This window comes from Cheilinus undulatus, linkage group 3, assembly GCF_018320785.1.
Source record: "Cheilinus undulatus linkage group 3, ASM1832078v1, whole genome shotgun sequence".
NCBI lineage: Eukaryota > Metazoa > Chordata > Actinopteri > Labriformes > Labridae > Cheilinus > Cheilinus undulatus.
The window spans coordinates 6,836,681-6,859,572 of NC_054867.1; the positions used below are offsets into that span (position 1 = coordinate 6,836,681).

General features: G+C 38.6%; 1 protein-coding gene across 1 annotated transcript; it reads right to left on the minus strand.

Annotated features, from left to right (window-relative positions):
* Positions 1-426: 426 nt before the first annotated feature.
* p3h1 (prolyl 3-hydroxylase 1) lies at positions 427-20,930 on the minus strand. Its single transcript, XM_041783998.1, has 15 exons — positions 20,326-20,930; positions 17,256-17,408; positions 16,419-16,608; positions 16,193-16,324; positions 12,844-12,983; positions 10,325-10,414; positions 10,188-10,240; positions 9,970-10,097; positions 9,674-9,801; positions 7,614-7,709; positions 7,294-7,444; positions 5,234-5,351; positions 3,998-4,073; positions 3,742-3,882; positions 427-1,348 (listed from the first exon to the last, which is right to left on the minus strand). The coding sequence occupies exons 1-15, from the start codon at positions 20,773-20,775 to the stop codon at positions 854-856; spliced, it is 2,541 nt and encodes an 846-aa protein (XP_041639932.1). The 5' UTR covers positions 20,776-20,930; the 3' UTR covers positions 427-853.
* Between the last annotated feature and the right edge of the window lie 1,962 nt (positions 20,931-22,892).

Genomic DNA, 22,892 nt, shown 5'->3' on the forward strand with positions numbered 1-22,892 from the left:
ACATGAGCAAACATGGAGGGCTCCTTTCAGTTTCTCACAGAGGTGATAAGTATAGTACTGTTTTTGTTACTGTGAGCCACTTTGAGAAGCACTGTTAAGCACTACTAACCAGCCATCAGTTAAAATTAAGAAGCTTGTGTTCAACTGAGCAGGCTCCGAGATCTAGAATGTGACAGTGCTGAAATGTGCTGAGCTCAAAGGAAGTCAGAACAACAATGAGTGCTCGTGCTTTGAATTATTCAGGCGCTAGTCCTATCACAGCAGGGGAGCAACCCAGTTTCCCTAAATCTTGAAGCTCACTACCTGAGGATTACTCTTTAAAGTGAATCTGTAATGCTTTGTTAAATAAGCTGTGAGTGTGACATTTGATCAAATACTGCTTCCATCCTGACACCCAGTGCCCACTACAAGTACAGCATCCTCTGCTCTTTTTCAAATGGTTTTTAATTTAATTGATTTACAGACTGGATGGGCATTTTCTTCAGCAGAAATATTTAGCTCATGTTACCCCGTAGCCTTCCTATGCTATGATCCATAACATGACATGAGGAAATAATACAGCAGCAGACAAAATGACATAAAATGAATAAACATCTGTGAAGCTGATTGTCACTCAACTAGTACTCAGTAATGATGTTGCATTAATGCTGCAGTCAAACAACAATTCCTGTTTTTCAATTGTGAATTTTCAAACATAAAGTCATTAAACCATAACCAGTTATAAAAACAACATAACATTTAATGTATCCCACCTTTCTCTCAGTTTGCTTTCAACCACTCAGAAAACAACTTTAAAGAAAAAAAATTGTATAAAAACAGACAAATCATAGACACAGTCTCAGGTGCTGTTAGATCACAGCTCATCTTTGCCTTTCTCAGAGTCTGCCGCTGATGTTGTGTCAGCTTTTGCTTTTTTGGAGTCCTTCTTTGCAGCAACTTTCACTGTCTTTTTTGCTGCGGGCTTTTTGTCTTCCTGCTTGGTTTTTGTTTTAACTGGCTGTTTGCCACCTTTTTTAGCAGAGGGTTTCACCTTTTCTGCTGTCTTGGCTTTTGCTTGGTCTCCATTCTTGGCCTTTGCTTTAGGAGCAGTTTTTGCCTTACCGTCTTCTGCTATTTTTTTCTTCGGAGGGTCAGCTGGTTTATCAGCCTGTTTGTCTGAGGGCACATCTGACTTTTGCTCTGCTGATTTATTATCTGGTTTGCTCTCTGCTTTTTCCTGTTCAGCCCATGTAAGAGACTCTGGTGTTGTTGCTACAGGCTCTGAGATGTCAGTCTCCTCTTCTCTGATGAAGTCTGTGTTCACAGGGGTGGCAAACATCTTCAGCATTTCCTGAGCTTCAATCCTCTCCTACAGGACAGAATAAGAAATATTTGAGGGGTAAGCAGAATGCAAACTGAACCACTTAAGTACTACAATGTGAAAATGTCAGGCAGTTCAAATGTTATTTATACTAAATTAGATGTTAATATTTCATAAAAACAGTACAAAAAAGGAAAAACTGTTTCTGTGTTGTTCCTTTTTTAATATTTAATTTAGAATCACAAAAACACTGGGTACGGTACTCCATAAAAACAAATAATGGTTTGATATTGTTTTTCTATTTCATATTTGGATCAAAATGGGGAATTTAAAAAAAATCTGACCATGAGTCTATGCAGATTTCTTGCCAAGAAAAGCACACTAAGATCAAACTGGGCCACTAGATGGAGCCCAATTCAGTTGAGCTGAGTTTTTCTGAGTTTGACTTTTTTCTGCTTTTAAAACCACAACATTTTCAGTCAACCCTTAAAATACACACTTTCTACTGAGACTAAAGAACATCAATTAACAATTGTAAAAATTGTAGATCATTTCACATCACTGATGAACCCTCAAAAAAAGATTTACATTTTTTTCTGGATCCTTGCTGGTGTCCTCCTCATCATCATCTTTTTTATATCATTATTATTATTATTATTATTATTATTATTATTATTATATCATCATCATTATAATTATATTATTATTATTAATTGTTAAAGTGAATTTAAGAACTGTAAGAATTGCGTTATCACCGTTATAATATTTTATAAACCTTTTTTCTTCACCACCATTATTTTTGCTGATGCTAGTATTAAAGTTATCATTGCTTCATCTTTTAACATCATTCTCAGCTCTATAATCATTACAAGAACACTTTCATTGAATCCAAGAGCAGCTCTAACCTGGCGCACCTTTCACACATCCATCTGGGAAAGCATCAATAGGAAACATTAGAGAAAAGGCAGAGGCTTTGAAAAAACTCAGAGGATGATTGGGTGAACGTTCTGTCTATCACATCTCTACGGGCCAATCAGAGCAACAAAACACGTGATGTAGCCACTATCGAGCTGCGCGTGCGCTGCTACTGAGGAATAATGTGAAACATGGCGACTATAGACATGTAAGTACTCGACTTTTGTCGTTTTTGAAAAGAAAACAACCCACTGCTGTTCTTTGTTCTTCTTTTAACAAAGAAATGTCGTCAAGTTCTGATAAAACTGGCACTTTAGCAGCATCCACGCTAAGCTCTTCCTCCATAACTGCACCAGCGCTTGCTGCTGCTTGTTAACGCCAGGACTCTGCTGCGCCTGAAAGTACTGCCCCTGGTCGCTGATTGGTCCTGTCACTTTCTAACCGGGCCCAAACGTTTCAGATGAGAGCTTTGCAAGATGAATTCACCAGTGAGAAACAAGGAAACGGGCATATCTATCTGCTTTGCGAGGTTAGAGTGGCTCCACTTTACTGCTATACTTATTTATAATAATTATCTCTTTTTCATTAACAACCTAGCTGCGAATGTTAATACTAATTTTATCAATTTCCCATAAAATGGGAGATGTGTTCAAGGCTACAACTGCCATGAATTTATTTTAAGTTTTGTTGTTTCTCTTGTCTCTCTCTTCTTGCTTTTCTCCACCCACACCCCTCCTTCTGGCTCTTTCTAACCCCAGTGCAGCTTCAGTAGAGAGCTGTCAACATGAGCCTGGTCTGCTGGACAGTCCCGTCACTGTAACGGGGCTAAATACTGCAAGTGCTCTGCTCATGGTGATTAACACTGGTCTTTATTATAATATTAATGATTAACACTGGTCTATTATAATAGGGTATAGTCTTCATTATAATATTAATTATTAATGCTGGTCTATTACAGGTCACAACAGAGAGTATGGTCTAGACCACTAATTCCCAATGTCTGGTTTGGAACCTACAGTTGGGTCGCAGGAGATCTTTTTGGGTCACCAAATGTGCTTTAAGGAAACCTTAGCTACAGTATTTAATGTGACCTTGATGTCTGCAGTGCACACTATAGCTCATGGTGATTAATGCTGGTCTTTATTATAATAGGCTACAACAGAGAGTGCAGTCTAGACCTGCCCTCTTTGTAAAGCCTCTTGAGATATGAGGTAGCGCTAAACACACAAAGACTGATTGGTGGATGATTTTCAGATTTCTTATTCTCAATTGAATATTAAAAGAATGAATGATACAGGGATTACACTTAACTAATTTCTTTTGTATTCTGGATGGTCAAACACCTGCATCTCATCCAAGTGTTCCTGATTTTTTTAACCTTTGGTTATTTAACTGGGAATTAACAGTACAAATCTTGATACTGTCTGTACTTTTACATGTTAGGGAGAGTTTTCTTTACATGCCATTGGATGTTGCTTGTAAATTAACAGTTAAATTAATGTTAGTCTACAAAAATACCCCCATACCTTTTCCTCATGGGCAGGATCCAGGGTGAACCACAGAGCCACAGCACATCTCTGACCCTTAGTGACAGCTCTGACACCATGAGGATTTTCCTTCCCTGCACCGAACCCCACCACACGGCCACACTGTGGACGCACCTCAGCCTGGAGAAGGCAGAGAAGAGATCAACTTTAGGTAGCAGAGAAGCCTGGAATTTATAATCCTGATATTTTTTCACCAATTATAAAAAGTTCATGGTAAGGAAAAGAGAATATTTACCGTCACTGTTTTAGCATCAAGCTCCGTAAAAATGAAATCTCCACCTTCAAAGTCATCGTTTAGGTAAAGAATTGCGCTTCAGGGAAGAGACAAAAGGATGTTGGTGGGTGTTCAGAATCAAGGTTTTTGCTTTTATGATGATGGGTCCTGTGTTACGCATGGCACAAAGTGTTTTGGTGTACAGATGTCTTTCCTCTTTTCCACCTCATGGAGTTTTTTTAATGCTGTGCACTCACATTGTTTAAATAGTAAATTAACTTGCACTTCTCTCTAGGCCCAAAGGTGTGTTTGTCTTCTTTTTTGTGGTATTCATACATAAATCTTACATATAAATGTGACTCTTGTGTGTGCCACTAAAAAAATAGCACACGCATATTACTGCAAACTGTCTTGCACCCTTTACAAAACGTATTAAAAAGCACAGCCAAAGATTTCACTAATAAAAAAGTAAACAAATTCTTACACCCTAGCTTTTTCCTGTTGAACTCTCAGGAGATTAATCAACATAAATAATGGTCAATCCTGATGGTAATAAATAGAGTTATGCTTGGGTTCCTCATGCTGACATTTCTTTTTGATAATTTCTGATTATGTGGGAATGGTCAAGTTAGATCTAACTTAAATCCTCCATCATCATACCTCATACAGAGTTGTGTATTTTCTACAAAAGAGGATAAAGGTTTTGGGACAGCCCCTTCAGAGCCCAGACCTGAATCCTGCTGAAAATCTGTCGGATGACCTAATTAAGGCTGTGTTCAGGAAATGTCCTCATAATTTAACAGATTTTAAATGCTTTTAAAAGGAAAAGTGGAAAAAGTCTGCTGAGATAGGACAGGTTAAGCTGATTGACCTCTACCCAAAAAGACTGAAATTAAAAGGGGCTTTAACAAAGTTAAATATAGGAGGTGTGCTTTTTTTCATTTTTTGTATTAAAAGAATTTTGGTTGTTTTTCAGTTGGATTGTATATGTCATATTATAGATTGAAAATTTCTGAAATAATATATCTTATAAATCTTGAGATCATTTTCTTACACTACATTTTGGTTTAACATGGGCGTGTAGATTTTTTAATACCACTGTATACTAGTATATCCAACCTTTTAAGCCCTGCACCAGGAAAGTGTGTCTTCAAGATAGCGAAATGTAGACCATCACAACAATTCACTGTGTGCCATGCGTATTAAATCGTACACTATACGCCATCAATATAAGGCCCATATTCTGTGTGTCCTCACCTGTAGTCCCTGTGTGTGTATGCTGGAGGTTCCTTTATACACTCATTAAGCTCAGAGACCAGCAGACAGTTGTCCACATGAACAGGGTGACTCAGGTCCGCACGGTCCTCCTGTTTCTCTGAGTAAAAAAGAAAAGATGCAGAGGAAGATGAGATTGTAAGATAATATAATCCTCTATCCAACCCCAGAGGACAATTTCAGTGTTGCAAAAGCACAGAGGCAAGGAAGCACGTCAGAAAATAAATATAAAGATAAAAAAATTATGAAGATAAATATTGATCAAATAAGAATTTTGAACTACTGGTATATAAAGAGTTGAGCAAACTAAACAGGACAATTTGAGACATGATGTGTCAAATTTGACAAGCTTATTGAGTTAATACTTTATGGCCTTGGTTCCCAACCTGGGGTCTGGGACCCCCCAGGGGGGGCGCCAGAGATCTTAGGGGGGGCCCGAGGCTTTGTCTGCTTTGAGGCTGCCAAAAATAGGTTTGCAAATATTGACTAAAACCATGATAAAGCAGTTATAAAGTAATTCATACAAAGGTCTTTTGTTAAGAAAAGTATGCATGGACCTTTTTTTAGGGTTTTATCAGTGGAACAATTAAAATCTATGTTGATTTTTGGCAGCAATGTGTCACTTTTTCTTCTCTCTTGGGTCCTAGGGGGGCTCTGCTTTTCTGAGGAGCGTGTAGGGGGGGCTCCAAGGAAAAGTGGTTGGGAAACACTGCTTTATGGTATGATTATGTCAGATAAAAAGAAGTGTAAAGGTATTTTTTAACATGGTATAACATATGCAGACCATTGGTTGTATGAGATATCGGTGTTAATTTTGACAGCTGTTTTTAATTGTAGTCTTGTTTTAGTCATCTCATAGTCATTTCTACCCTTTATAGATTTAGATTTAGTGCTTATTTACTGCTTATTGTGTAAAATGGTGATTTGTTCATCAAAATGTGCAGAGCATTAACTGTGATGAATGCTGAGTAATTGATGAGTAAATGCTGCCAGCAAGAAGCAAAAGATTATGTTAGACAGCTGCCTCATCGGTGTGTGGGGGTGAGTGTGTGTGTTTGTGTGTGTGTGTGTGAAGGTGAATTAGTATAAGACCTGCAAAAACATTTTAAATGTGCGATCAAAATATGAATTTAAGAGATTTTCAATAAACTTTTTCACATAAATAGATTTCCTACTGCTTTACTCTGTTAAAGGGATACTATAACATTTTGGCAAATTCGCCCATTGCCATAATCCCTATAGTTTTAGGAGTAGGTTCATTACCTTTAGTTGTTGGTGGAAGCTGTCTTTAGACTGGCGGGGCTGAGATGCGAGCTGCTCAGGTAACGCTATGGTATTTCCAGCTTTCGTGGACAAGTTGTGACCTGCACACTCACCACGCTATGAAATAATCATGGGACATTACCAAAAATATTCAAAGTTTCTGCCACGTCCAGCCGATGAAACTCCAGGTGAAACCAAGTAACTATGGCACTGCCTGAGGTGCACACTGTGTCACTCCGCCCAGTGGTTTACTAAAGAAAGTAGTTCTGAGTATTTGCTTCATGTGTCGTAATGTTACATAATCATACGTTATTATTTCATAGCGTGGTGAATGTGCATGTCACAACTTGTCCATGAGAGCGTTTTGGAGTTGTAGGATTGTGTATTTGATGAGTTTGATGAGGAAAGCCAGAAATACCACATGTCTCTGTAGCGTTAGCTGCACAGCTCACATCTCAGCCCCGCTGATCTAAAAATAGCTTGCATCGAAAACTAAAGGTAACGAACCTATTACTAAGACTAAGGGATTATGGCAATGGGCAAATTTGCCAAAATGTTGAAGTATCCCTTTGAGTACTTCAAATAGTGCAGGACATTTCCAGAAATATTTAACCATACATAATAAAGTTAAAATGAGGTGTTGCTGAAGAACAGCCTGAATGATGCATGGTAGCTGTGTATTTGTTTGTTAATGCACCAGTGTAACTGTATGTTGAAACTGCATAGCAAAGGGCTCCTCTACAAACACATCAGCAGTAAAATTGCTCTAAAATACTCACCATCAATGGCAGAGCGACAGACCAGGTGAGAGTAGGAAAAGTAGAGAGGCGTATCCAGGCGGAAGTATGACTCCAACACCTTCTTCACCTTCTCACTGAGGTCAAAGAATAGACGAGCACTTTTCAGTGGAACCTTCCCCTCCTGTCCGAGCTGTAAGGGTGGGGACGACTTTTACAACATCTATACTTATGAAGCTAAACACAGTTTACAGCCAGACAGGACCATTTTGTAAAATAAGAGAACCGTTGTGTTAGTTATTTTGTAATGAAAAAAAAACAGTTTTTCTCAGTTTTATGTTCTAGTGATAAGGGAAACACACCTTGACAGCCTTTAAGACAGTGACTCCCTGGAACGTTTCACTGGGGGAGTGTGGAGAAGGGCGCCCCCTGTAGCCATCACCTTTAAGAGCAGCTGCCTACAAAAAAAGACACATCACTACAACATGAAGAAGTATGTGTTTACATATATATCTGCATCTAAGTCACAAATATAGGCAAACACAATGTGTTTTACCTGATACCACACAAATAATTATGATATTTCGTGTCTTTATTGAACACAGCCATCAAACATTCAAAGTGCTGCTGGAAAAAGTAAGCATTTCCAGTAGCTGCTGATCAGACCAGCAACATGTTGAGGAGGAATTTCAGACGATCCTTCCTTCCAGAACTGCTTCATCTCACCCATATTTTTAGGCTGTCTGGTGTGACTGGATCTCTTGAGTTCTTTCTACAGCATCTCTGTGGGATTCAGGTCTGGGCTCTGACTGGGCCACTCGAAAAAGGTGGATTTTCTTTTTTTTTAAGCCATGCTGTAGTAGATTTACTTTGATGTTTAGGATCATTGTCCTGCTTCATCACTTAACTTCTCCCAAGCTACAGCTGGTGGACAGCCACCCTGACATTATCCTGTAGGATACCTTGAAACCTAAGGATTCATTTTCCCCTCAATGATACTTCACTGTGGGGATGATGTTCTCATGTTGGTATTCAGTACCTTTTTAATGTCATATGTAGTGCTGCATGTTCTTCCCAAACAACTCAACCCTAGTTTCATCTGTCCACAAATATTTTTTCCCAGCACTGTTGTGAAGTGTCAGGGTGCTTCTTGGCAATCTTCTGGCATGCAGGTCTTTGAGATGACTATGTAAGCCCTTCCAGTCTTATACAATTCAACAATTCTTGATTTAAGGTCTTAGGAGATCTCTTTTTTAGCGAGGCATGGTTCACATCAGCAGATGCTTCTTGTGAAGTGTTACTTTAAAAAGGTTGAGTGTTTTTATAAGTCAAAATAGCTCTACACCTGGCTCAAATCTCATTTAATTGCTTGGACTTCAGGTGTACTAGCTCCTGACTCAAATGAGCTCTTTTAGAGTCATTAGCCTAAGAGCTCACTTACTTTTTCTGGCAGCACTGTGAATGTTTAATGGCTGTGTTCATTAAAGACATGAAATAGTACAGTCATTTTTTTGTGGTATTAGGTTAGGCACATTATGTTTGTCTAAACTTGTGACCTAGATGCAGATTAGATCGCATTTGATGAAAAATTAATGCAGAAAGCAAATTCGTTTCAAAGGGTTCACACACTTTTTCTGCCACTGTATAAATACACACACAAAAAGAGAGAGAGAGAGTCTAATGTCCACTAGCCAACCAAGACTTTACAAAATGGAACAAAAACAGATTGAGGTTCTGCATGCAGAATTCTCTAAATCCATCCTCCATGTCCAACCAAAAAATAAATAAATAAATAATGCATGCAGAGCAGAACTAGGATGATATCTTTTATTCACCAAAATACAAAAGAGAGTGTTTAAATTTTATACCCATCCAAAAGAAAACAAGCCCGACACGCTCCATAACAAAGCCCTGACCTCCGGAGAGAGAGCACCCCACAAAAACCAACCAGCTTAAACCAAATCATTCAAAAAAAAAAAAAAAAAAGAACTATTGAAGTCATTGTTAAGAATCAACCAAAAATAAAGCAAACTGGAGTATTATTTGTCCCTCTATAGTGAATATATAGTTACAGAATACTTGAGCGCTGTGACTGATCCACAGCTGAGGAAATGCTTGACCAGGTATAGACTCAGTGAACACAACCTCACAGTTGAGACAGGATGCCACAGATAAATCTGGTCCCTTAAGAGGAAAGACTGTGCACCCGCTGCAGCCAACAGGAGGTGGAAACAGAGCTGCACTTTCTAACTATCTGCCCCTTTTACAATGACATGAGAGACAAGTTCATTTTCACTTTTAAACAGCAGACAAAAACAATTCCCCAGGAGGAACCACGAACAGAAGCTTCCATATCTGCTGGTGAAATGCAACACTGCAGATGCTGCAGCACATCTTTCACGATTGATAGATATGTACTTACATTTGAGAGGTGTTGCAGCTCCCTGCACTCGTCCTCACTTAGCACATCATCCAGCAGCACCCTCTGAGAACCATTCAGTTGCTTAGAAGTCATTGTCACCTTGATGTCATCGTACACCAGAGTGCCACCTGGAGGAGAAACATCACAGATTTACTGATTAAAGGTCTAAGTCCTAGTCTTAAGCTTTTCCTTTCTGTCAGCTGTTATATTGAGTTTTGGCTATTTAAAGATGAAGCTTTTTTTACAAATATAATTTCACCTCAATATCAGGCAGCTCATCTATAGATAATTTTTACCTTCCTGTGGTGCTATCATCATGGCCATGTCTGAAGAATCCTTTTTCTTCTCCTCAACCAGAGTCTCAATCTCCTTCATTAGGTTTCCTATTTCCTCTGTGATCCTGGCTGCTGTCTCTCTCTCCGCTCTGTGACAAAAAAACAATGAATGTTAAGGGACCAAAAGTTACTTAAGAAACAGATTCTTATCCTGCACATATGCATGCCTTCAGTCTTACTTCTGCTTTTCTCTCAGTTTCTTAGGCATGACATCTTCAGGTGTCCACGTATCCTGAATACAAAACAACATTTAAGGCACTGGCCATCATGGAACAATATCATGAGAAATGTAAGTTATAAACTATTTTTTACTTACTGGGTCCACAAATGTAATTCCAAAAGCTTCATATCCAAAGTAAAGCAGCTCTTTTTCCAGAATGGACTGCTGAATGTATTCTTTCACCCCCTGGAAGTCAAAATATCAGATAAACTTTATTAACAGCTGTTTTATAAATCACACTTTACAACTGCCCAACAGATATTTAAGATACCATGCTCAGCATTATTAGCATGTACAAAACAGTTTCATAGAGGGGATATTAAGATATCCCTGGCTATGAGGGTCGTCTGTTGTTAACAAACAGAAACGGCACTGATAAAAAAATAAAACATAAAACATGTGATCCGTGGCCCCTTGATGGGCCCCAGAAGTACTGCAGGTGGGCAGTTTGCAATTTAAACGAATAAAATTATTATCAAAATTGAAATCAGTTTTGAATGATCATAAAATACTTGACTGTGTGTTTGAATTTTAAAGCTAACAAAATGCTGCCAGAAAATTTCACTTATATGTCATCTTTCTATCGTTTATTTCATCTGATGCATAGAAGGTGTCACAGTTAAACTGGTGTTAGATTAATGGCTGAAACTCAAAAATTCTATACTGCTCACGTTCCAATTAAAAGGCATAGGAGACATAGAGATTAATAGAAAAGGGTATGTGTGTGCAAAGCCACAAAGTATGTTTCAAGAGATTAACATTTGAAAAGAGTATAAAGGGAATTTTAAAACAAAATCAACACTGGTGGCATTAATTTTGACACTAAAAATGCTTTCCTAGTGAATTTATTGTCTCTGAAAAGTATTCATATTGGAATTCTTTGTTTATGGAATAATAGCATCGACACAAATACGTTCAGTCGCCTGCTGATAGTGTGTCAGGGTCGGCCACAAGGGGGCACCAGATTTTAAATGTTGTAGAGTCTCCTGGGCAGAGGCCGTTATTCAGAAAGGCCAGGTGGTGGCTAACCTTGCAAAGCAGATGGATACGCCCGTTTCCCTGTGTTTTTCACTGGCAAATCCATCTTGCAAAGCTCCCATCTGAAACGTTTGGGCCCGGTTAGACAGTGACAGGACCAATCAGCAACGAGGGGCAGTACCTTCAGGCGCAGCAGAGTCCTGGCGTTAACAAGCAGCAGCAAGAGCTGGTGCAGTTATGGAGGAAGAGCTTAGCGTGGATGCTGCTAAAGTGCCAGTTTTATCAGAACTTGACAACATTTCTTTGTTAAAAGAACAAAGAACAGCAGTGAGTTGTTTTCTTTTCAAAAACGAAAAAAGTCGAGTACTTGCATGTCTATAGTCGCCATGTTTCGCGTTATTCCTTAGTAGCTGCGCATGCGTAGCTCGATAACTGCTACGTAACGTTTTGTTGCTCTGACTGGCCCGTAGAGATGTAATAGACAGAACGTTCATTCAATCACACTCCAAGTTTTTTCAGATCCTCTGCCTTTTCTCAAACATTTCCTATTAAAGCTTTTCCAGATAGATGTGTGAAACACATCCATCTGGCGTGTCAGGTTAGGTGGTGGCAGGATCAGGATCAGCTCGTGCTATGTGAACCTGGACTCTACGGCTCTTATTAGGGCTGGACGATTAATTTAAAATTAGATTAAATTGCAATATGGCCTGCCACAATTTTCAAAACACAGAAGGTGCAATATTTTTTTACCTTAAATTTGTGTCAAAATGGTAGTTTTAAACTTTTTTTTTTTTTTTTTTTGCAGAAGAGATGCTATGCATAACATCTCATGCAGTCATTCAAGTGGCAATTTTTTAAAGTAGCCTTTTAAAAAATCCTACAGTCATCTTCTAGCATGCTTCTAGCATTTTTTGTCAGTAGGGCGAAAGGTGTGACATTAGTTAAATAATCCGACGCTACAAAAAAATAAAAATGAAACAAAATCAGCATTGATGCCAATTTTTGACACTTCTCGGCTCTGATAATCCCACCTCAAAAAACTGTTTTGCATATAGGGGATGGTAATTATTCACTTTTTGTGGGGTTTTTTTTGTCTCATTTTCAAATCTTATCACAAAAACTGGCATTTAAAGGGTTAAATTTCAGAAACACAATGAAAATTTGCTATGTATGGTGAGGACTGAAGCTAGTAATAGAATCCATACAAAAATGGAATTATGTATTATTAGACAATCTTTCTATACTAGTCTTTAATTGGAGCCTTTTTGGATGTTAGGTCAAAAGGTGTGACACTAGTCCTAAAGCTGTAGGAAGGTTAAGCGTGATTGATTGATTGATTAATGAACATGAATAAGAGCATGGAGTCATTAGAAACTTGCTGTTTTTCTCTTTTAGAAGTAGTAAATGTTTATGATCATCAAAAGTCTGTCAGAGCTCTTAGATGGCTATTTACCATTTTTTTTATTATTTTTGTTTTGCCATTAAGTAAATTTGAACAAATTTGAGTACTACTGGAGGTTATATTCCTCTCAGTACATTTGCATAGCCTTACATCTGCAGCTATGGATTAACAAAGACTCACACAATGCTTGAAAAATACATGAATTTAAATACAGGGTGAGTATGTGAAACTGTACCTGTCTGGCTGATATGGTTTGTGCCTTGTCTTCACCCAATACAGCAGAATAATAAGCCAAGTTCTGGTTCATCACCTCATCATTAGGGTGGAACAAAAGGAAAGTCTTAGCACACTCTATGGCCTGCTCATACTTCTCACCTGGAGAGAGGAAACAAAAGAAATCAAGTGATGAGTTAGGAGGTGTCATGTAGCCTTTCTAGAAAAACATAACATCATGATACATGAAAATTTTGAGGATCAGCATATTTGTCATAGAGGGCTCTATTTAGCTGGTGAAAGCAGTCTCACAGTATTAATTAAACTAGAAATAAACATTTTGAAATGTAAGTTTGTTCTCATAATAAACCACAGTCTAAATTCATAAATCATGCATCTCTCTTGGTTTCTGAAGTGAACATGATGAAAAAACATAAAACCTGCAAAGAAGCAGTACCAATAGTTTAAATTTTTCCAGCTATTTTCCATGAACACTTATGGATGTCCAGTTTCATTACCTTCAAAGTTAAGTGATGGGAAATGTGTGAATGTAAGTTTCAGGGCTGTCATGAAAGCATAGCAGCAACGGAGAAGTGTGTGTATAATGCAGTGGTTTATTAGTCTTTAGTTTTTAATAGGGCTGTCAAAATTAATGCTTTAATGCAGATTAATCCATCATCATGATTAATCTGATTAAAAATTTTAACACAATTAACCCATCTACAGCGCAGAATGACTCAAAATCCCTGAAACATCTCTAGCAAAGCATTTCGGGCAGTTTGTCCAAGTAGGGTTACCGTCAAGCATGCCACCGTACATACGCAGATGGGCCGTTGATCTGGTAGTGATTAACCAACTGGAAGACGCTAAATGGCACGTTGGCCTTCTTGATGGGAAATTTAAGTACAAAAAAACCCAAAACAAAACGAAACAGTCGACCGACATAAAGTATTATGCATATTCTGCAGGAAGGAGTTTTCTTTTCACTGAAGCACTTCCAGCTTAAAATACTCTGTTTCCTGGGGATTAGATTAAAAATTTATGATATTTAATTATGATTAATCGAAATTAATCCACAGCAACCCTTTGATTATTCTGATTAAAAAGAGGCCATTGTTTTTCTTTTGTAACTAAAGAAACTTTTTGTTATGCAGTGAATTAGCACAAGTTATCCACACGGCTGTAGAAACCCTATTGGCACGTCCTCTGAGCTAATCAAATTTTGATTTTTATACAAGACCTAAATCTGCTCATAAATTTCAGATAATATATAACTTAATTTTTAAATGTCTGTACATCTAGGGTTTAACTACATTATCATCAAAGATAATGGGAGTGGGATTAAACCCTAGAGCAGTGTTACTCAACCCTGCTCAACCAAAGAGCCAAATTGTTAAAAAAAAAAAAAAATACCATTGCAAGAGCCACAATCTAAGTGGTAAAAGGTGGCGAAAAAGGGTTAAAGTGGCAATAAAAATAAGTTGAAGGTGGCAAAAAGTTAAAAAAGCAGAAAAAATGGGGCAAAATAGGCATGAAATGGCAAAAACTGTGTGAAAATTGGGAAAATGGGGAGAAAAGGGGAAAAAAAGGCAGAAAGCGGCAAATGCACTACAATACAATACAATACAAGAACTTTATTTATCTCCGAAGGGAAATTCAATACTTCGAAATATGTAGCAAAAAATGAGTGGAAAATGACTAGGATGAGGAGAAGGGTGGAAAAATGGACAAAAAGCAGCAAAGAGTGGCAAAAATGGGGGAAAATGGCATTTAATGGCAAAGGGCTGCTTAAATGGGTGAAAAGTGGCAACAAAGGGGAAGATTTGAAAATAGCAAAAAGCAGGAAAAACATGGGAAAAATTGATTAAAAGTGGCAAAAAATGGGAAAAAGGTGCAAAATAATTTGCAAAACACTGAAAATGGAAATAAATAAATGGGTAATGGAAATATACTAGTACATACAAAAAATAAAAGCCTAAGTGTGGGAAACAAACTGATTTATGTGACTTGCAAGGGATCATTTTTGAGGTCAAAGTTTCCATTTTTAAGGTTTCCTGGGGGAATAATATTTCAAATTAAGACACTAAAGAGCCACAAATCATCACAAAAGAGCCAGATGTGGCTCAAGAGTTACACGTTGAGTAACACTGCCCCAGAACATATTAATTCCAGTTCAGAGATTGAAGATCTGGAAAGAAGTTTGTTTCAACTTTGACATTTCCAAAATAAGAGATTTTTTGTATATTCTAGCATGTTCTCCTCCAAGCACTTGATGTTTAACATTTTTAGTAATCAAAACTGTTTATTACAGTCAGTAATTAAAGTGTGCTTGTCACTAACTCTCTCTGAAGGTGGCAGATATTTTGTTCAGTTTTCAGAGAGAAAGAGTAAACAGAGAAACCCTATACAGGCTTAACCTGGCACACTAGATGGATTTTTTTCACACATCCATCTGGTAAACCTCTCATAGACAGCATTTGGGAAAGGGCAGAGCCTTTGAATAAAAACTCAGAGAGTGACTGGATGAACATGGATAGACGTCTGTCACATCCTTACGATGTAGCTGCTACCAAGCTGCGAGCCTACTGAAGGAGTAAACTCCATATTGAACTGCATATCGCAAACCATGGCAACTGCAGACATGTCAGTACACGACTTTTGTCTTTTTTGAAAAGAAAACAACTCTTTGTTCTTCGTTTAACGAAGAAATGTTGTCAATTTCAGATAAAACTGGTGCTTTAGCAGCATCCACACTAAGCTCTTCCGCCATAATTGCACTGGCCTCTTGTTGCTGCTTTCTTACGCCACGAATCTGCACAGGTCACACAGGTGTGACCTGTGGTGTGAAAGTGCTTTAATCCATTTACAATTAATTTGAACCTAAGAGCAATTCTACTCTACCTGCTTTAATTATTAATGATAGATCTCTCTACATCATTATCATCCTAGCTGCTAATGCTAATTTAGCATTGTTCTGTTTTCTATCCATCTTGGTTTTCATTAGAATTCTACACATATTGCGACCATTACTATTGACATTACAGTCATATCTTTCTGCTTCCCCCTCTTTTCCCCCAACCCCCTACCCCCAGCCAGGATCAGCAGATGGCTGTCAACATGGGTCTGGTTCTGCTCGAGGTTCCTATCCGGTAAATTGAAGTTTTTCCTCGCCACTGTAATGAGGCTAAATACCAAAAGTGCTGAGCTCATGGTGAGTAAAGTTGGGTCTTTATAATAATATATCAGAGCATATGGTCTAGACCTGCCCTCTTAGTAAAGTGACTAGAGATAACATAATATTTACATTACATATAAGACTGAGTGACTGACTGAAAAACACTGAATAAAGACATGCACACAGTGAGACTCACTGTTGTAGTAGGAGAACTGCAGGTAGTTGAAGTGTGATGGCAGGAAGTCTTCGAAAGGTTTGTTCCTGCCAGCAGCTGAGGCCAACTCCACCGCACAGTGCTGCTTACAGTTCAGGACCTGCATGTAATGGTCTTCAACACAAATACACAAACAGAGAAACACACATTCTCAACTGTCATGTTAACTTTCACACACAGAAAAGAACTTGAAGAATGTTTTTCTCACCTGTCATTGTCTGAAACAGGTCAGCGCTGTACTCCATGTAGTTGTATCCGTCATAGTTGTAAGCTCCCTCACAAAGCACTCTGCACTCCTGATTGGCAGTGAAGTACTCACTTACAGCTACTTCAAAGTGTTGAGCCGCCAAACCAAAGGAGTCGTCACTGTAGTAACTCTTTCCAAGTAGGAACTCGGCCTGAAGATTAAGCAAAGTGGTCATCATTACAGAGGAGTTATTTTGAAACACTTTAAAGGGCTTCACATACAAGTGTCCTACAGCTAGCAGCCTTGATATCACAAAGATTCTGGTTAGCTGGACTGAGAAGGTTATTCATTATTAGTTTATTTTCTGTTTCTTGAGTATGACATTTTGATGACTCCAACAGCAGGGAAAAAATAACACTAGGACCTTTTAGTGATTTGTTTGTTCTTGCCTAAAGAGAAATCTATCGTATCTTAACACCTGTTTTCCATCATCAATTTACCCATCTGTCAATCTGGATGGATGGATGGATGGATGGATGGATGGATGGATGCGTGGGTGTGTGGATGGAGGGATGGGTGGGTGGATGTGTGGGTGCGTGGGTGCGTGGGTGGATGGATGGGTGGGTGGATGGATGCATGAATGGATGGATGGATTTGATTTGTGTTCTTTGTTTGTAAAGCTTTATGAAGACTTTAGTGGCCCAGAGACTGTTCTGTTGCAGAAATCATCACAAAGAATCAAATGTTTCAAGAAACAAAAAATCAAAACACACAAATAATGTCATATTCTATCCCAGTGAATCCTTGCATTGAAGACAAAAACTCATTAAACCCATGAGATCACAGGTTTGCACCCACCATATGTGTCTTGGCCTCTAAATCTTTGAAGTCTTCTTCCTGTACTCCTGCCATCATCTTATAGTACTCCAGGTTCTGTCTCATCTCCACATGGTCAGGGTTGGCCAGGAAGAAAGTGTTGGCAGCTGCCACTGCCTTGTTCAGTTTATTGATCTGAAAAAACAAACATAGGTTTGGCTCATTCTCTTAAATTGAAGGTGTGTTAATCAGAAAGTACCAATTAACATAGTGTCACCCTCCTGTAAGCATTGGAAAGACTATAAACAACAAATTAAGTTAGATGCTGTTACGTTGGCCACAACTGCAACTAACAATATAATTCTATTTGGTAAAAAGCAACATTATTCATTTGAAGTTGACTCTCTGGCTACATGGAAATGGGTTCTTACTCACTGTGTTCATCAGGGAAATGCCAAAACTGCATTGTTGTGGCTAATAGACATATACTGAATCCAAAGTAGGCCCAGTTTTCTACATTTGTGGATAATGGCTCTGACCGTGGTTTGCTGGATACCCAAAGCCTTGGAAATGTCTTCATAACCTTTTCCAGACTGACAGATTCCAATAACTTTGTTTCTCATTTGTTCTTGAATTTCTTTGGATTGTGACATGATGTGTTTCCTTCTGAGCTCTAGTAGCCTACTTCACTTTGTCTGACAGCTTCTATTTATGTGATTTCTTGATTCAATAAATCTGACGGTAATCAGTTCTGGGTGTGGATAGTGGAACTGAACTCAGCTTTCCAAGAGCTGGGGTTAGTCGCAGTTAACTCATGATTTAACAAGGGGGGCAATTATTTTTTCAAATAGGGACAGACAGGTTCGATTTTTTTCCCTTAATAAATAGAGTCATCATTTAGAAACTGCATTTTGTATTTACTTGGGTTGTCTTTGTGAGATAGAAAAATTGGTTTGATGATTTGAAACATTTAAGTGTGATAAATATGCAAAAAACTGTATGTACTAGACCAGCACAGCCAATGCAACAGGGGTGCCACCTTTTCAGCAGTGGTTGCCAAAATCAGCCTTTGCTGAAAGTTCCTCAGAGGAGTCTTCAGTGACTATTGGGTCCTGTTTATGTTGCATTCATGTATGTTGCTAGATTAGAGCTTTTTGCTAAATTGGGAGTAAACTTAAACAAAAGTCTTAAAGTTGCTTCTTTCTTTTCATGTTCTGAGTTACTGTTTAAATGTTAACATAATTTCTTAACTATAATGAACTAAACAGACTCTCCCTTTATCTTTTTACATCAGCAAAGCTACTTGCAAAATTTGTTATTAAGAAGCTTCTGCTTGCTGTTTGACACTAGGCTGATTTCATACAGTTGGTAGAATAGAATAGATGTTTATTGCCATTTGCACAGGTACAGGACAGTACAGGTAAATTGGAATGGTAGCATCAGAGCTTTTCCCTAAAATCACTTATGTAAAGCCCTGGGGCTTGGCAAAAAAAATGTACAGCAGAAGGTTTTACCACTAACATGGTCTGAGCGAAACGTCAGGTCAGATGACCTACTCGATCAATTTCCCATATGAAGTGCTGATTTATTTATTCATTTTTGTGTATTCAACTAACCTACAAAGCAGATAGATTCACCAGTTTCCGTGTTTCTAACTGGCAAATACATCTTTCAAAGCTCCCATCTGAACCGTTTGGGCCCAGTTAGAAAGTGACAGAACCAATCAGCAACGAGGGGCAGTACTTTCGGGCGTGGGGAGTCGCGACGTAAGCAAGCAGCAACAAGAGGCCGGTGCAATTATGGCGAACAAAGAACAGCAATAAGTTGTTTTCTTTTCAAAAACAACAAAAGTCATGTACTGACATGTCTACAGTCGCCATGGTTCGCATATGTAGTTCTTTGTTGAGTTTAGCCTAGTCAGTAGGGGTGCAGGCGCAGCTTGTTAGTGGCTATGTCACCTGTTTTGTTGCTCTGGTTGGCCTGTAAAGATGTGACAGACAGAACGTTCATCCAATCACCCTCTGAGGTTTTTTTTTTCAAAGGTTCTGCCCTTTTCCAAATGCGTAGTATTGAAGGTTTACCAGATGTATGTGTGTAACACACATTGAACACATTAAATACTAACCTGACTAAACTTCCTAGGTTTGCTGTCAAAGATAGAGTAATTATAAGCAATTAAAAAAAAAATAATGTTTTTTTTCAAATAGCAGCAGATCTGTTCAAAGTAATGAGTATGGTTTGCCAGGTGCTTGTATTTAACTGGCATTGAAGTTATTTCCAGCGTATTTGATCTGTTATTGTGAACTGCGATAGTTGGAACCAATACTTTAATCAGTCATAATCTTCCAGCTGTTATCTGTATGATTTGGAGACTGTAATTATGGAACATCAAACAGTGAAGGGGCATTATCAGAAAAGTGATCTCAATAACCACGCTAACTTCAAAGATGTGAGAGTCCAAGGTCAGCAGCTTTTTGCAGTTTTTGTTTTCATGTTCTACATCCTCGCTGCCTCCAGCAGGGAGCTGTATACAGAAATATTTATGATTAGACTCAAAGTGTTCAACTTTCATGGGCTTCAGTGGAAGATTTTAGTTCCATTCCAGATTTTTTAAACTTGCTTTCTAGCTGTGTGTGGAGGTGGTGTTTCACTATATTTTTAACCTGTATAAGATACATTGGCACATTAGTCCATCTTGCTTTAGCTACAGTATCAAGTACTATGTAAGAACTGATCCTTAATTTGCCTTTTCCACGTTTGAAGTAATCATTTGCATGTGAAAGCAGCAGTTCAGGCATTTATACCACCGGATCCCTACAGCTTGTGTCCCAACGTCAGCCTCCTCTGTCTCCACATGACGTGGCATGGGAGTGTTGGTTTTGGGGGGTTGGAACATTTACAGTATCCAACTACACAAAAACTCAGACTGGAGGTTTGAATGAGATTACAGCTTAAATGTGTTAAACCTGGTGTATGTGTTAAGAAAGAGGTTTCACAGTACAAGAAATTCATTTCTGTTATGTGCGAGGCATTGTTACAACTGGAAAACACTGATTGCAGCAGCAGCCTCACTCTCGTAGCTTATAGTCAACAGTAGGCTCCCAGCTTTTACCTTAAAATATGCCACTTGTAAGTAGTTATACGGGGTCCTTTTCTTAAACTCGAGCTCCACTTCTTCGGAGATTGGAAGCAGATTAGCTGAACCCAGTTTCTCAGTCTCGCAGGAGTTCACACAGTCCGCCCGTTTCAGGATTTTCTGGAAGAAACCCAGGTCATCCACGGATCCGGCGCCCGGTATGGGAACTCCAAAGCCGGCCAGACGATCACCGAAAGCGGTCTGGTTGGCGCAGCTCAGCCGGCACTGAACCTTCACATTTCGGACCATAGCTTTGTTCCTGATAGCCTTCTCCATGTTCAGGATGACCGATAACCAGTCCCCCTTGTTGTAGGCTTCCACCGCCGAGTCGAAGAGGAAATCATAGGGCTCCAGTGTGCTCTGAGAGTTTCCCAAAGAGAACAGATTAATAATGAGGCAGGACTGTATCAGCAAATGCAGCTCCATGAGGATCAAATGTTGGGGCTCTGCAGCCGAGCAGGCGTCTGAACCTGGGCTAAGGAGCTGGGAAAGACTGGAGGTGTAACTTTTCTCCGGCACTAACTTCTGGAGGCGGGATTTCTTCAGCTGTGGAGTCCGGGATAACTCCCCCTTCAAAGCCCTATATCAGGGGTTTTCAAAGTGTGTGAAAGTGAGCCTCCACAAAGAGAAAATTCATTAGGTGGACCCCCACCCACACAAAGATTCAGATTTTAAAAAACTTAACCAGACCTTCAAACATTTATATCTAATTTTAAACATTTTTAACACTTTTATATCTTTGATATTTTGGTCTGCCAATGTTCTTAAACATCCGTCTTTAGCAGGTAATTAGTTATTTGGTGTTAGTAATGAATTTATTGCTAATACTACCTGATTATTCTGCTCTGATAATCCTTAAAGCAGCCTTACTCAACCAAAGAGCCAAACTGTTGAAAAATACCTTTGCAAGAGCCACAATCTAAGTGGTGAAAGTGGTTAATACAGCTTGAAGTAGCATTAAAAATAAGTTAAAGCTGGCAAAAATGTGGATAAAAAGTGACAAAAGATGGGTAAGAAGTGAGAAAAAAAATGAGTAACAAGTGGCAAAAAAATTGACCAAAGGTGGCAAAAACAAGGCAAAACAAATAGTTAAAGAAATGATTAAAAAGGAGTCAAGAGTGTCAAAAATGGGCAAAAAGTAGTAAAGAAGTGGTATTTAATGACACTTAAAGGAGTGAAAAGTGGCAAAAAAAATGTTAAGAAGGGGCAAATATTGGAAAAAGTGTCAAAAGTAGGAAAAGTGGTATTTAATGACCAAAGGTAGCTTATATGGATGAAAGGTGTTAAAAAAATGGTTCAAATGGGGCAAAAAAGTTCCCCTTCTTTACAGTTTTCTGGAGGAATTATACTTAAAATTAAGATATAACAGAGCCACAAATAATCACAAATCCCACGTTGAGTATCACTGCCTTGAAGTAGCTGTAAGTCTATTCATTTAGCTCCATGCACAGCAGAAGTTAGCAAAGCAAATCACTTTTTTTTCTGGTTTATGGTTCCACGCCTCCTCTGAAGATCTGTTGCGCCCCCCAGGGGAGGCCCGCCTCACACTTTGAAAACCACTACCCTATATTACATCTCTCACGTGTAGAAATTATGACTATTGTCACATAAACTACTATTTGGGTCTGAAATCTGTGAGGAAAATAGCAATATGATGCAGTAAGTAATATAAAGTTATCTTCAAGTCACTTTAACTCTTCCCATGCAATCTCTCAACTCTCTCCTAACAAATGTGTTCTTCCATATAGGCTTGCCTTATTCATAGGCAGGGCCGTTTCTTGCTATACGCGGACTGTGCAAATGCATAGGGCCCCACAAGCCAGTAGGGGGCCCAAAGCTGAATGTTCAGCCTCAGCTGAGGAGAATTAAGATTACCTGTCTTTATCCTTTACAGTATATGCTTGAAAATAAAAGTAGGGCATCAGAATAAACTAGAAAAGCACTCAGAGAGCGCAGACCTCTGCCATTAGCCCTATCTCCCAATAGTAAAGAATCCTGTAAAAAATTCCTGGATCCAGACGGTGATCCGGATCACTCCCAAAATCTAATCAGTTCTCCCTTATGCAATTTCTGACATTTCCTGAAAAATTCATCAGAATCCATCCATGACTTTTTGAGTTATGTTGCTAACAAACAAACAAACCCTGCCGATCACATAACCTCCTTGGCGGAGGTAATAATGAGCTGTAATGATAAGCTGTTGCCAGTGTTTTTGAGGCAAAATGAAGTCAAATTGTTGAACTCCACTGTCATGCAGTGAGTGAGGTCTGCTGACAGGTAGGATGGGAATGACTGGCTCAGCGTATTTTCTGGCAGATCCATTTCCTGTGTGAAACAAACAAACAAACAAAAAAACTGTCTATTTTCTCTCTTTTTTTTACTTTTGGTCACATAAAATAGTTTATTTGTCCTCAGCTAGCCTCAGATAAATGCTAGTTAGTGAGTGACATCAGTTGTGTTCTTGCTTTTAAAGTAAACAATTATTTAAAACATTCGATATGTGACTTATTTATTGCCGTTTTTGTTTTCCTTGTTATTTTGCT

Excerpts from the sequence above, each read along its gene's own strand:
- p3h1 (XM_041783998.1), bottom strand. The coding sequence starts at position 20,775 with ATGGAGCTGCATTTGCTGATACAGTCCTGCCTCATTATTAATCTGTTC. Across the intron at positions 10,415-12,843 it reads AAACCATATCAGCCAGACAG|GGGGTGAAAGAATACATTCA; the intron begins GTACAGTTTCAC and ends TTTGACTTCCAG. Across the intron at positions 4,074-5,233 it reads TACACACACAGGGACTACAG|CGCAATTCTTTACCTAAACG; the intron begins GTGAGGACACAC and ends TCTTCCCTGAAG.